Below are 15,890 nucleotides of genomic sequence, written 5' to 3'. Positions count from 1 at the left end.
GCGCAAACGTTGTTTCCATTGAATTTATTAAATTAATCCAGACATACATTCCCAAAGCACATGAACGTTGTTTAATCTTATCCTGGGAATTTCTGAGAGCTAGTTGGTTTATAAATTATCAGACTACAGCCTGTCAACGCGTATTCTCCTACATCAACGTGTGTAGTAAGCCATGCAGCAATCAATAACACTGCTATGGCACTGGATCAGACACTTAATTTGATTCGAAAGTGTGCTTCCAGATTCAAGCCTTGCCAACGGCTGTCCATTTTCTAGAAATCACAATCGGAGAGCCGGAGTGACGTGTCAAAACCACAGGAAGCAAACCTATTACTCAAAGATAAGCCCGGATACAGCTGAAATGCCACACCTGTATTTTCTACACAAACCAGTTACGTGATTGTTCATATACTGTGAATATTGAACACGGTTCAACTTGGCTTTAACATATTGTACAGAACACAATATATGAAAATAGATTTAATGAACATACACGTTCAAACATTGAAGAACATATTCTACCAGCAAAAAAATAGCATCATAGACATGTTTGTTTGTTTTGTACTGGTTCACCACAGCATGAACCCTTCAATACTTGCAGAATTGCAAACTAAAAGGTAAAAACCAAATATAAACGCTGCCATGGTAAATGAGCTCTGATGGTACCTTACAATGCAAGTGGATATATTTATTCAATCATATACAGTAATGTGGAAATTGATTGAAAAGTGTGATAAAAAAAAAAAGTAGAGCATTCTACCAATTGATAGAACACCCATCCATCCTCTGGAGCGTTTGAAAATGTGTCCGTCTAGATTCTCTTCACTTGGGCCTCAAGCTCCTTATCAGTGTTCAGTGCAACAACATGAGTAGTTCTGTCATTTCTTCTGGAAGAATCCCATAATAGAAGCCTGCTTAGTAGATTTATTCGAGGCTGCAGCAGCTTTCTTACTTTTCTTCTCCTCCTCTTTTTTGCCAATTGATGGTTTTGGTGGGTTTGGATTCTTCGGAGTTGGTTGACTGAACTTAAAGTCATCCTCAGTCTCGGAGTATGATTCACTCTCATAGCCTTTCTCGGTCACTGGAAGGTAGACAATATTTAAACGATTGTCAGATCAGACAGCCTATAGAATATATTTTTTATTTTGTATATAAAGAATGGATTTAGTAACTTTGGGGAATATACAGTACCAGTCAAGTTTGGACAACCAACTCATTCAAGGGTTTCTATATTTAAAAAATATATATTTTCTATATTGTAGAATAATAGTGAAGACATCAAAACTATGATATAACACATATGGAATCATGTAGTAACCAAAAAAGTGTTAAAACAAATCAAAATATATTTTAGATTCTTCAAAGTAGCCACCCTTTGCCTTGATGACAGCTTTGCACACTCTTGGCATTCTCTCAACCAACTTCATGAGGTAGTCACCTGGAATGCATTTCAATTAACAGGTGTGCCTTGTTAAAAGTTAATTTGTGGAATTTCTTTCCTTCTTAATGCGTTTGAGCCAATCAGTTGTGATGTGACAAGATAGTGGGGTGTACGGAAGATAGCCCTATTTGGTAAATAGATGGTAAAAATGAAGAAAAACTCTGGAATGAGTAGGTGTGTCCAAACTTCTGACTGGTACTGTAAATAACCTTCATGTTTATATCAGAGGAGTTAGGCCTCAGCAAAATGTTTTGATGTAAAATTTAAATAGAAACAAAACTCCCAACATAACTCAATATATTACCAATGCATCCTTCGTCATCCACAAATGTGCGCGATTTCAAGACACGTCTCCTCTTCCTTCGTTTACAATCTGAAAGCTCCTGCATGGATCGACAGGTAGTCGATCACAAATTGGGGATTAAAACTAAATGAAACACGCCAATTATACATCCTGCAACGTCAACAGTTTAGTACCCAAATTAAATAGCAGTAAGATGTGAAAGCTTACATCTGAATGTGAAACAGCAACTGGTTCTTTCTTTACTTGAATTTCAGGACTTGGTGATGGGTCCCTCTTTTCTTGCAACTGTGGAGGAGAGTCTGGAATAACTGTTAAAATAGAATAGTTCTGTTTTCAATCATGAAACAATTGAATAATGAAGTCCAGTGTGAATGTCGAGGGGAGCCCGAGCAATACGCTTCCCCTCCCTTTCCAGCTGGTCTTACCCTCATCGTCACTACTGTCTGGCTCGGGCTTCTTTATCCTCCGTCTCTTCTTCCTCCGACTCTCGTTCTTCTCCTCTTCACTATCAGAATGTTCAAGACGCTTGGTCTTACTATCGAGAGGAAAATATCCTGTTAAAGCATACTCTGTTCAAAATGTCAATGTCGACCGCAAAGACAAGTTTTTGTTCTGAGATACTACACAACCATAGTGTCCCAAAAAATACTTCCTTTTATAAATCGCTAAAGTACCTACTTTACTTTTGTTAGCACAAAAGTTGTATATTCATACAAGGACTCCTACCAGGTTTAATAGTACACACCTTGTATCTTTCTCAACCACAGCCTCCTTTGCTAGTTCCTCCTTGACAGGAGTCTCTGCTTTAGGAGGTGGACTTGAGGGCTTCTCATCCACTGAGGAGGATGTCTGGGCTATTTCTACCTCTTCCTTGATGGATTTGTCAGGTTTTTCTGTGGTGGATATACAGGATTTATCTTAAGAGATTTAAAGGACAATAGTAGTATTTACATGTGAAACTATAGAAAGGCATCCACCATATACAGTGGGGAGAACAAGTATTTGATACACTGCCGAAATGCAAATTAATTACTTAATCATACAATGTGATTTTTTGGATTTTTGTTTTAGATTCCGTCTCTCACAGTTGAAGTGTACCTATGATAAAAATGACAGACCTCTACATGCTTTGTAAGTAGGTAAAACTGCAAAATCGGCAGTGTATCAAATAATTGTTCTCCCCACTGTATATGCTATGGGATTGTTGAAATACTTACTGGCTGCTTGTTTCGCAAAGAAGTTAGTCACGGGATTTGTTTTCGGAGCAGGTTTAGTTTTGGAGGTCTCAACCTACAATATCAAACAAATGTGACATCGGAAGTTAACATTACGTCTCGCAATTTCGAGCACATGTACACACTAACCAAAGAAACACAAACACATACCACAGGTGTAACCTCTTTCTGCTCCAATTTAATCTCTTTGCTTGAATCTTGATTCTTGGAGACATTCTTGTTTGCAAACATTCCCATAATGCCTTTGGGTTGCTTGGAGGTGGGTTTAGAGGCCAGATTAGAATGGTTTGCTTTGATTTGCTCTGTCTCTGGTGGTGGGGCCTGTGTCGTCTCACAAGCCTGCTGCACCTCTGCCGAGGACCTAGGCACCGCATCAGCACAACGAATTGCACTGTACCTGCAAATAGATATTATGTTCTGATAAATAGCCTAGGTCACTAAACCTTTGAATATTTCACCAAAATTTCTCAATCTATTATTTTCACTTTAAGTGTAAATACCGATGTACCTGCTGCAATTTCTTAGATTCTCTTTCACAGCGTCATAATCAGCACTGTACAGAGGACCACTGTCTTTCAGCACAGCCTTCTGAACACTGTACACATGTACGCTGACCGTCAGGCTCATCTTTGACTTCGCATCTAGAAAGGATGACAGATTGTGTTTTGGTGACAATTTCAGAACACTTCATATTCATCTTGATGAGAAGGAAACACCATAACAAATCAAGTCAGGAAATGAGGCAGGTGAACAGATCCCTAGTAAGTTAGGTGAATCTTTCCTTTCAAGCGCAATTCGATACACATCCATTGTAGATATGCCTTCAGAAGGTATTCCTACCTAGACTTATTCCAAAATGGATGAAATATATCTACACAAAATACCCCATAATGACAAAGTGAAAATTTTAAGACATTTTTGCAAATGTATTGAAAATAAAATACAGAAATCTAATTTACATAAGTGCTCACACCCCTGAGTAAAGACTTTGTAGAAGCACCTTTGAGTCTTTCTGGGTAAGTCCCTCGGAAACATTCACTTCTTGGTAAGCAACTGCAGTGTACATTTGGCCATGTGTTTTAGGTTATTGTCCTGCTGAAAACTGAATTAACCTCCCAGTGTCTGGTGGAAAGCAGACAACCAGGTTTCCCTCTAGGATTTTTCTTGTGCTTAGCTCCATTCAGTTTATTTTTTTATCCTGGAAAAACTCCCCAGTCCTTAACGATACAAGCATACCCATAACATAATGCAGCCACCACTATGCTTGAAAATATGGAGAGTGGTACTGTGTAATGTGTTGTATTTGCCCCAAACATAACACTTTCTATTCAGGAATATAAAAGTGAATTGCTTTGCCACATTTTTTGCAGTATTACTTTTTATTCTGTACAGCCTTCCTTATTTTCAGTCTGACAATTAGGTTAATATTGTGGAGTAACTACAATGTTGATCCATCCTCAGTTTTCTCCCATCACAGCCATTATACTCCAACTGTTTAAAAGTCACCATTGGCCTCATGGTGAAATACCCAAGCGTTTTCCTTTCACCTGTATCTTTGTAGAGACACCATCCACTTTTTTTAAACTTCTACCCAGCTACCAATAGGTGCCCTTCTTTTGCGTGGCATTAGACAACCTCCCCTGGTCTTTGCGGTTGAATCAGTGTTTGATATTCACTGCTCGACTGAGGGACCCAATTGTATATGTGGGGTACAGAGATGAGGTAGTCATTCAATGTTAAAGACTATTATTGCACAAAGAGTGAGTCCATGCAACTTATTAAGCACATGTTCACTCCTGTTTATAACAAAAGGGGTTGCATACTATTGACTGACGATAGTTCAGCTTAATTTTTTTATTAATTTGTCAAAATAACAAAAAACATAATTCCACTTTGGCACTATGGGGTATTGTGTGTAGAACTGAGACAAAAACACAAATCACAATTTCATACATTTTAAACTCAGGCTGTCAGACAAAATGTGGAAAAAGACAAGGAGTGTGAATACCTACTGAAGACACTGAAGATACTGATAGTTTCAAACAATCTGGTTTGATTTAGCTTTTTGTCTCCCCCCCACTGATTAACTTGTAATTTTAGGAACAGCAAAAATAGTTTGAGCAAGCAATGTGTCAATATCTTTATATTGGCTTTGTCGTAGCGCATCCCTAATGTATTTCAATCACCATTTTATTTCAGCGGGCTCTATCTCGCTTTGAAAAAACTTTAAGCCAATTCCCAATGATATTGGGCTGGATGCTAATATGGGAAAACTGCTGAATGATCAGAGAAATTATAGTCAAAGCTTTTCTTTTAGGCTATTTACAGAAAAAGAAGTCCTGGACGCTTTGCTAGCAATAGACAAGAAATCCACAGGGGCCGACCAATTGGATCCCGGTCTGCTTTAGTGTGCAGGGCCCATCATTGTTGGCTTAATATCCCACATTAAACATTGTTATCACGAGAGAAAAAAAAAGCACAAAAAAAAGTATAGAAATCAGCTTGTGCTGCCACTCCATAAGGGCACGGATAGTAGTGATCTTAAATCATTTTTCGCCCCATTTCAAGGCTTCCTTGTCTAGAGAAGACTCTTGAATCTTTAGTAAAATGTACAACTTTGCTCTTTAAAAAAACATTTTTATCTGAGAAATGTATTTAGAATGTAAACCAATCAGGGTTTAGGCCTGGGCATAGCACCATCACAGCAACCACTTTAGTTGTTCATGATCTTATCCATGCTTTAGACACTAAAAAGAAATGCTGCTTTGTTTGTGGACCTGTCAAAGGATTTGATACTGTTGATCAGGCCATTGTATTGAATAAGTCGTCCTCGATAGGCATGAGCTCTGACGGCTGTTCATGGTTTCATGATTATCTAAGTGACAGAACTCAGGCCTTCGTGATTGATGGGGTTAAGTCTGAATTTCCTGACGTACATAAAGGTGTAGCACAGCGGGCAGTTTTTCCCCCCTCACTATTTACACACCATTGGTCAATCTGCACTTCCTCTACAGGGCATTCGGAAAGTATTTAGACAGCTTCACTTTCACATTTTGTTACGTTACAGCATTATTCTAAAATGGATGGAAAAAAAAACCTCATCCTCAGGCCTCCCGAGTGGCGCGGTGGTCTAAGGCACTGGGTCACAGTGCTAGCTGTGCCACTAGAGATTCTGGGTTGGAGTCCAGGCTCTGTCGCAGCTGGCCACGACCGGGAGACCCATGACCGCACAATTGGCTCAGCGTCGTCCGGGTTTGGCGGCAAGGATGTCCTTGTCCCATCGCGCTCTAGCGACTCCTGTGGTGGGCCGGGCACAGTGCACGCTGACACAGTCGTCAGGTGTACAGTGTTTCCTCTGACACATTGGTGCGGCTGGCTTCCAGGTTAAGCGAGCAGTGTGTCAAGAAGCAGTGCAGCTTGGTTGGGTTGTGTTTCGCCTCTCCAGAGTCCGTACTGGAGTTGCAGCGATGAGACAAGACTAACTACCAATTGGATACCACGAAAAGGGAGGTAAAAAAAATACATTGAAATAACTTTCCTCAAACTACACACAATACAAAAACAAGTTTGACATTTTGGAAAATGTATTACAAATAAAAACTGAAACATTTTTTTTTACATAAGTATTCAGACCCTTTGCTATGAGACTCAAAATTGAGGTCAGGTGCATCCTGTTTCCATTGTTTATCTTTGAGATGTTTCTACAACTTGGAGTCCACCTGTGGTAAATTCAATTGATTGCACATGATTTGTAAAGGCACACACTGGCTATTATATAAAAGGTCCCACAGTTTACAGTGTATGTCAAAGCAAAAAACCAAGCCATGAGGTTGAAGGAACTGTCTGTAAAAGCTCAGAGACAGGATTGTTCGAGGCACAGATCTGGGGAAGGGCACCAAAACATTTCTGCAACATTGAAGGTCCCGAAGAACACACTGGCCCTCATTCTTAAATGGAAGAAGTTTGGAACCACCAAGACTCTTCCTAGAGCTGGCCAACCGGCCAAACTGAGGAATCGAAGGTGGTCAGGGAGGTGACCAAGAACCCAATGGTCACTCTGATAGAGCTCCAGAGTTCCTCTGTGGGGATGGGAGAATCTTCCGGAAGGACAACATTCTCTGCAGCACTCCACCAATCACACCTTTATGGTAGAGTGGCCAGACAGAAGACACTCCTCAGTAAAAGGCACATGACAGCCCGCTTAGAGTTTGCCAAAAGGCACCTAAAGGACTCTGACCATGCGAAACAAGATTCTCTGGTCTGATGAAACCAAGATTGAACTATTTGGCCTGAATGCCAAGTGTCACGTCTGGAGGAAACCTGGCACCATCCCTACGGTAAAGCATGGTGGTGGCAGCATCATGTTGTGGGGATGTTATTCAGCAGCAGGGACTGGGAGACTAGTCAGGATCCAGGCAAAGATGAACGGAGAAAATTACAGAGATCCTTGATGAATACCTGCTCCAGAGTGCTCAGGACCACAGACTGGGGTGATGTTTCACCTTCCAACAGGACAACGACCCCTAAGCACACAGCCAAAACAATGCAGGAGTGGCTTCGGGACAAGTCTCTGAATGTTCTTGAGTGGCCCAGCCAGAGCCCAGACATGAACCCAATCAAACATCTCTGTAGAGACCTGAAAATAGCTGTGCAGCAACACTCCCCACCCAACCTGGCAGAGCTCGAGAGGCTCTGCAGAGAAGCAGGGGATATACTCCCCAAATACAGGTGTGCCAAGCTTGTAGCATCATACCCAAGGAGACTCTCGGGTGTAATCGCTGCCAAAGGTGCTTCAACGATGTACTGAGTAAAGGGTCTGAATACTTATGTAAATGTCATATTTCAGTATTTAATAAATTATTTAAAAAATTATAAACCCGTTTTTTGCTTTGTCATTATGGGGTAGTGTCTGTAGATTGATAAGGAATACATTTTTGAATAATCCTGTAATGTAACAAAATGTGGAAAAAGTCAAGGGGTCTGAATACTTTCCGAATGCACTGTATATGCGGATGATACTAGTATGTATGTCATTTCCCTGACTGTTGTTCTGGCTGTGTCAAAACTAGTCAGAATTTATAGCTGTGCAGGAATCCCTTGACGATTTAAAAATTGTGCTTAATACGGGCAAAACAAAATTAGTTTTTAAACTCTCATAAGAATGTTTCAGATGAACTACATCAGATGGCTCACCAATCACACCATGTTCCCGCATATAAATACTTAAGCATTTGGATCAGTGGAGGACGACTCATAATAATGGCTGGAATGGACCTCATGGAATGGCATCAAACACCTGGAAACCATGTGTTTGATACCATTACCACAAGCCTGTTCTCCCCAATTAAAAGTACCACCAACCTCCTTTGATTTGGATCAATATGGAGTTGACGTAAAAATAATAAAAATAAACATTTTGACAAGTTGGTTAAGTCAAGATTTAACGTTGTCTTTTTCTACCTAAAACAGATCATGCCCCTAAGCAGTAGGAAGCAGATTATTCAGTCAATCTTTCTCTGTTCTTGATTATGGTGATATTATTTATCAAAGTGCAGCTGCTGCTACTCTGAAACCTTTGGATGCCCTTTTCTGATACTCATCACTGCATCCTGTATCAAAATGTTGGCTGAACTTTGCTAAAGACCCGTCGATCTCTACATTGTTTAGAAGGCCCTACTTCATAAACGTCCGTCTTATCGAACTTTGCTGCTGAAGTATATGCATCGGAGTTACTTAACCCAGTCACATGATTGGTTAACTTGAGGTTCCTAGGGTCTCAGACTACGTAAGTCTATTTTTAATGCACTGTATTCCTGGAATAAAATTCTAAATACATTTCATGTTGATGTTCTGGTGCCATTGGGGCAATTTAAAGATTTGATTGGGGACTTATTTGGAGAGGAATGTAACTATTTTTCTGATTGATTTGTAATGTTTTATCTGTGCTTCCCATGACTGTTTATACAGACACACACATAGTACCAGTCAAAAGTTTGGACACCTACTCATTCAAGGGGTTTTCTTTGTTTTCTACATTGCAGAATAAAATTGAAGACATCAAAACTATGAAAACGCATTTGGAATCATGTAGTAACCAAAAAGTGTAAAATCAAAATATATTGTAGATTCTTCAAAGTAGCCACGTCTTGATGAAAGCTTTGCACTCTTGGCATTCTCTCAACAAGCTTCCCACATATGCTGAGCACTTGTTGGCTGCTTTTCCTTCACTCTGTTGTCCTACTCATCCCAAACCATGTCAATTGGTTTGCGGTTGGGTGATTGTGGTGGCTAGGTCATCTGATGGAGCACACTATCACTCACCTTCTGTGGTCAAATAGCCCTTACACAACCTGGTGGTGTGTTTTGGGTCATTGTCCTGTTGGAAAAACAAACGATAGTCCCCCTAAGAGCAAACCAGATGGGATGGTGTATTGCTGCAGAATGCTGTGGTAGTCATGCTGGTTAAGTGTGCCTTGAATTTGAAATAAATCAGATTTATTTGGGCTGCAGTAAACTTCCGATTTCTGAGGCTGGTAACTAATAAACTTATCCTCTGCAGCAGCGGTAACTCCGGGTCTTCCTTTCCTGTGGCGGTCCTCATGAGAGCCAGTTCCATAATAGCGCTTGATGATTTGAGACTGCACTTGGAGAAACTTTCAAAATTCTTAAAATTTTCCAGATTGACTGACATTTGACTTCAAGTAATGACGGACTGTGGTTTATTTTTGCTTATTTGAGCCGTTCTTGAAATAATATGGACTTGGGTCTTTTACCAAACCTACCTGTCACAACACAACTGATTGGCTCAAACGCATTAAGGACAGAAATTCCACAAATTAACTTTTAACAAGAGACACCTGTTAATTGAAATGCATTCCAGGTGACTACCTCATGAAGCAGTGGATGTCTTCACTATTATTCTACAATGTAGAAAATAGTAGAAATACATAAAAACCCTTGAATAAGTAGGTCCAAACTTTTGACTGGTACTGTGTGTATATATTAGAGGTCGACAGATTATGATTTTTCAACGTCGATACCGATTATTGGAGGACCAAAAAAAGCTGATACTGATTTAATCGGTCGATTTTTATATAGATAGATATATCTATCTTATCTGTGTGTGTAATAATGACAATTACAACAATAATGAATGAACACTTTTATTTTAACTTAATATAATACATAAATAAAATCAATTTAGTCTCAAATAAATAATGAAACATGTTCAATTTGATTTAAGTAAAGCAAAACCAGTGTTGGAGAAGTAAAAGTGCAATATGTGCCATGTAAAAGAAAGCTAACGTTTAAGTTCCTTGCTCAGAACATATGAAAGCTGGTGGTTCCTTTTAGCGAGTCTTCAATATTCCCATTTAAGATTCCCAATATTCACAGTTCGCAACAAGCCAGGCGGCCCAAACTGCTGTATATACCCTGACTCTGCTTACACTGAACACAAGAGAAGTGACACAATTTCAGGCACCGCATTGATTATATGCAGCGCAGGACAAGCTAGTTAAAACTAGTAATATCATCAACCATGTGTAGTTAACTAGTGATTATGTTAATATTGATTGTTTTTTTATAAGATAAGTTTAATGCTAGCTAGCAACTTACCATGGCTCCTTGCTGCCTGCACTCACGTAACAGGTGGTCAGCCTACCAGGCAGTCTCCTCATGGAGTGCTATATAATTGGCCATAATTGGCAATTGTTATGAAAACTTGAAATTGGCCATTCCGATTAGTCGGTCGACCTCTAGCGTGTGTGTATATTCATGTTGTATCATGCAGGGCATATTTGAAGAAGAAAAAAATACCCAGGTGTCATTAGGTCTTCCCTGGTAAAATAAAAGGCTAAATACCAAAAAAAAACATCAATTCTACCACAGCTTTAGATTTCACCCAGTCTCAAAAGCTAATAGTTTTGATCATTTGGAACTGGCAAAATTATTTCTGTCCTCGTCATGAAATTACAACTTTACCCTGTTCATGTAAAAACGACCAAATGCACTTGTAGATCAATGTCATACATAGTTACAAGCAAAAAGGTTTGATAGGCTACAGAAGGAGAGGACGCATCAATTTAGTCAACAGATTTGAGGTATTTTCAGAATAAGGCAGAAAGAAAATAGTATGATTCATAGCTTTTGAATCAATTGTCTGACCAATGAATACTTCATTCGGATCGGTTTGGACTCCAGCGGACCGATGCGCTCATATCTTAAACATTTGAAACGGTATCGATGCATATGGGTGAATTGTTAAATCCTTACAACTTACCCTCCAGCTGATCCTCTCGCACTACTGACACCTTGTGACTCTGAAAAGAAAGCATTAAAAAATAGCATTGAAAAGACCTAAGCACTGCATATAACACTGGAATTAAAACAAAGTAAGAAACCTAAGTCCAAATAGGCTTACTGCTTGCTGTATGTCATGTTCTGAAGGGGCATGGTGAGCAGTTGTGCGCATTGTGCATAAAAATTGGCGTTTTGGCTTGTTCTCTTACCGTGGTACCATTCTCAACAAACTTGCCAGACACAAGGTAGGTAGCATGGAGCCGAGCAGAGCCTTCTTTCCTCTTTTGATCCAAGTAATGGTAGAGCATTCTGAAAGACACATTGTGGTGGAACCATAGACTCATTTACAGGTGGTGGATTAAACACAACAAAACGTTGGAAGGCAAGTAATGTGGGTGGTTCTGGATAACGTTACTCACTGTTTGGCTAGGTTGACATGGACCCCAAGGGTGAGACTCAGCCATTTGTAGGTCACCTGTTTGAACACACACACAAGAGAACACAACAGTCTGTTGTCAACATAGATATGCCCGGGATGCACTAAACTCGGTTAACCGAGAACAAAAGTATTGCGTAATTGGTCAGACGTTTACGCAGCTAACGTGGTCTGTCCACGAGAGATTAGGGATGCATAACTAACTACAGTACCTAAGTAACGACGTAACTTACATCACAACAATGTATTTAACCCTGACAACTTCGCAAGCTCTGGTGTATTCCTATCTTCTAGGATTGCAGCTCCAACCTTCCCCAATTCAACCAACTGTAGCTAGTCAGCTAGTCTCAAAATGTGGGGCCTGCTGATGTTGTCCAAAGCCACTGCACCATTCAAGCTGGGCGAGTGATGGCTAAAGTTAGCTAGCCAGCCTGAGCACAGTCAGATAGCTACTGTAGCTAACTTCTATTGGCCCCAGCAGCAAGCTAACAGTAGGTGGATAGATCGAGATATATTAGTTAACTAGGTGACTTACGATTTTATTCTGGTCGTTGACAAATTCATCAATATTATCCAAGTAAAGGTCGTCCATTGTGCAATGTATGAAGCTGACGAGTCGATAGCTCTTCTACCTCCGTTTCTGTTTCAGGCGGGAAGGGAAGACACTGACGTCACAGACGCGCTTTATTTACTTTCTTTCATCCGTTAGCGTGGGATGTGTTCAAGAGCATCAAGGGTTCAGGGTCTGTGCATTGCATTTGTACGGAATCATCATGACACACAAAGTTGATGCTATATCACATTGGTCCCTTGTAAGATGGACAGTTTTATAAACTAATTTATTAACACAGATGTTATTGCTACCCAGCTGAATTACAAAAATATTCCACAAGCCTGGGTGACAGCCCAGGACATTTGCAAGATCCACTGTCACTCTCTTGTCAAGGTTGAATAAAGTTTAAACAGCTATTTGAAATAACACGACAGACTATCAAGGCAAACAAATGCATGATGTCATACATTCCAGTTGTAATAGGCTAAATAAACTCAATCATGAATGTTTTCCCTGCTTTCATGTGAACCATCTTGCAGCCTACTTTTTCTTCATACTCCTCAGCAAAGTCAAAGCCTCTTCCTTGAAAAACACCCCTTCCCTCTAAGACGCTGGCTACAAAACAAACAGGATTACATATTCAACTAATACTATTACATACAATAGATATGCACTTCATGTAATCGATGAGGATAAAAATAGGTTTAGTAGGGATACCTACTTAGAGGGATTTTGCTTTGTTGTCCTCTCCTTTATTTGTATGAGCATCTCTTCAACTATTTCCCCTCTCTGCTGTATTGGTCTCAGATGATAGATTTCAATCTGAGAATTAAAGGTTGTTGTTTCATTATTAAATACAGATGACTGCCATTACATTTGAATGCAGATACCTCGTAACAGATAAAATCATATGTTGACATCTTCATTAGGCACATCTTTCAATAGTTATTCACATAGCTCACCTTTTGTCCCCACTCTTCTATATGGCTTCTCTATGCAATCAAGATTAGGTTTTGGATTTCTTTACACTTGGAGATTCTTGAGTGTTTGTTCCAACATTCTCATCACATGTTCTATTCCTGTATGACACACATTTACATTACTTAAGGTGCTGCAGTGTAGCATTGAAATTGTACAAAATTGCTTTGACTCGTAGAAAAACTCAACTTCAAGTAATCATGAAAGGTCCCTCACCAACAGGCTCTGCAATGTTTGGCAACCAATATTTTTTCATTTTATTTATCTGTTATTTTACCAGGTAAGTTGACTGAGAACATGTTCTCATTTACAGCAACAACCTGGGGAAAGGTTACAGGGGAGAGGAGGGGGATGAATGAGCCAATCATAAACTGGGGATATATTAGGTGACCGTGATGTTTGAGGGCCATATTGGGAATTTAGCCAGGACACCGGGGTTAACACCCCTACTCTTACAATAAGTGCCATGGGATCTTTAATGACCTCAGAGAGTCAAGCCACCCGTTTAACGACCCATCCGAAAGACGGCACCCTGCACAGAGCAGTTTTACCAATCACTGCCTTGGAGCATTGGGATATTTTTTTTTAGACCAGAGGAAAGAGTGCCTCCTACTGGCCCTCTAACACCACTTCCAGCAGCATCTGGTCTCCCATCCAGGGACTGACCAGGACCAAACCTGCTAAGCTTCAGGACCAAACCTGCTTAGCTTCAGAAGCAAGCCAGCAAATGTAGCTGGGTAGCTTAGTTACTCAAACACCTGGCTTTAACAGAGGGATGCCATGTTAACTAGCTTGCTATGACTATCCAACAAAACACTAGAACTCGTCCAAGGTAAGCTTTTGGTTTTACAAATTGCCACCGGGGTCCGCTGGTGTAACTGCTAAACTGCTTACTGACTGTACACTAACGTTACTGCATGATTTTTTTGTTACTAGCACGTTAGTTCTAGTAGCTATGCTGACTAGGATGTTACTTTAGCTAATATGGGGACAACAATGTAGACTGTGTATAGCGGTTATGACATGGTTTGCCCCCCGGTCACATGCAGGTTATGTGTTCTTTTGTGGATTTCAATGAAGGGGAAAGGTGAAAGTGCATGGAGGTGAGAAGGAATACAACGAGGCTACTATGAAAGTGCACTTTGTTTATTCGTGATCAGGGGTTTATTCATGCGGAGGATTCTGTTGACAAACATTACTTAAATGGAAGCAAACAAAACAGGGATAAAAAAATAAATAAAAAACACCCGAATTTGCCCAATAGAAACTGTTGGACTAATGATTACACCCTAGATAAGATAGCTGTAGGCAAGGCAGTTTTGAATGCGTCACCAACATCAAATTACATAAACTAAGTTGTAGCAATGTCATGATGGGTATAGGGAACATTTGAGAATACTGTAGTAGCCTAAACCCATCGATGTTACATTGAACTGGGTGAATAGAATATGAATGACATCATCCAACATGCTGTAATAGAGGACATGTTCTATCTTCCTCCCTCATCATAAACGGCACTGAACGCCACTTATGAAAAGTCCTTCCCTCAGCATCCACCACATAAAGTGGCTCCTCATTTTGGAAGGTGTCATCTGATGACCATTGTGATCTTCAAAATCTTTCATCTCCAGAGAGCATCAATAAAAGCACCTTTGGAATGTATTTTTACCTAGAGAAAGATGGATGTTCATCAATTAGTTTCAATATCAAAAGTGAGTCACTGTTAGACCAAAATGCAGTGTTTACAAAATATTGAAATGAAAACAAAGACTGTGCAGTCATATTTAACTTTCCAGGTGAATGCAAAGCCAAAATGTGGATTCAATTGTATTTGCATTTGAACCTGTCGTTTGGAATCAATACATAATATCAAAAGGAGGTTTCACAACGTCTGGTGCCAGTTTCCTAGACACAGAAAGCCTAGTCCTGGACTAAAAAATATTTAATGGAGAGTCTTTTGAGGATGTATTTTAATCAAGGCTTAATCTGGGTCTTGGAAACCAGCTCCTGATGTCTTCTTGCACCCAATTCTAATACCCAGCCTTTCCTGGAGGAAGTCAGTCAGCAGTACGGGGGTCACCTGGATAGGAATACAATGAATAAGAAAATATTTAAGTTAATAAAACAACAGTGCTTCTTCCTCAACAATCTGGAGGCATTAACGGGACAAGGGACTTCACTGACTCGCAGTATATAGTCTTCCTGAAATATATCTTGACAATGTACATACCTTATGATCATTCACATTGAGGAAACAAAGCTCTGGTAGTAGCAAACCTCACACTCCATACAATTCCTCTGCCCTCAGCTCCAGCGTCAAGGAATATGTGAGTGGGGGAATCGTTTTTGTATTGACCACACTCATCCTATAAGAGAAAAAACATGCAGAAAATTAGTACATGTTGCTTTTATAGAGCATGAAATAGTAATAAAAAGCAAAGTGAGCAAAAGCAACTTTATACAAGCCAGCTACGTTACTTTGGCAATATAGTATACCAACCATTAATGTATTCAGTCTCCAACCCCTCAGAGACAGGAGGATTCCCGAAGTCCTGTTCATCACAATTTTGTTCCAGACACACCTGCTGGTGTTACAAATATTCCTTCTGTTGCAGGTTCCTCGGTAACACCTTTGGTACTAC

General features: G+C 40.0%; 1 protein-coding gene across 2 annotated transcripts; it reads right to left on the bottom strand.

Moving 5' to 3' along the window:
• Nucleotides 1-467: 467 nt before the first annotated feature.
• pold3 (polymerase (DNA-directed), delta 3, accessory subunit) lies at nucleotides 468-12,383 on the bottom strand. 2 transcript variants are annotated; one of them, XM_064981090.1, is made up of 12 exons: nucleotides 12,253-12,383; nucleotides 11,701-11,756; nucleotides 11,491-11,590; nucleotides 11,262-11,301; nucleotides 3,489-3,621; nucleotides 3,131-3,377; nucleotides 2,963-3,035; nucleotides 2,491-2,638; nucleotides 2,171-2,280; nucleotides 1,953-2,053; nucleotides 1,746-1,824; nucleotides 468-1,081 (listed from the first exon to the last, which is right to left on the bottom strand). In XM_064981090.1, exons 1-12 carry the CDS (start codon nucleotides 12,307-12,309, stop codon nucleotides 879-881), a joined length of 1,347 nt encoding a protein of 448 aa, XP_064837162.1. In that variant the 5' UTR covers nucleotides 12,310-12,383; the 3' UTR covers nucleotides 468-878. The 2 variants fall into 2 exon arrangements, with proteins under 2 accessions (XP_064837162.1, XP_064837163.1); XM_064981091.1 differs by having other exon boundaries at nucleotides 1,953-2,044.
• Between the last annotated feature and the right edge of the window lie 3,507 nt (nucleotides 12,384-15,890).

This window comes from Oncorhynchus masou, chromosome 12 (assembly GCF_036934945.1).
Source record: "Oncorhynchus masou masou isolate Uvic2021 chromosome 12, UVic_Omas_1.1, whole genome shotgun sequence".
Lineage (NCBI taxonomy): Eukaryota > Metazoa > Chordata > Actinopteri > Salmoniformes > Salmonidae > Oncorhynchus > Oncorhynchus masou.
Note: the sequence above shows the minus strand (reverse complement) of the source record. Positions and strands in the feature narration are given on the sequence as shown.

Coding starts and splice junctions, on each gene's coding strand:
- pold3 (XM_064981090.1), bottom strand. CDS start 12,309: ATGGACGACCTTTACTTGGATAATATTGATGAATTTGTCAACGACCAG. Junction 3,622..11,261: donor GCGAGAGGATCAGCTGGAGG/GTAAGTTGTAAG, acceptor CATCCTTTCTAG/ATGCGAAGTCAAAGATGAGC. Junction 2,639..2,962: donor CTTTGCGAAACAAGCAGCCA/GTAAGTATTTCA, acceptor TATCCACCACAG/AAAAACCTGACAAATCCATC.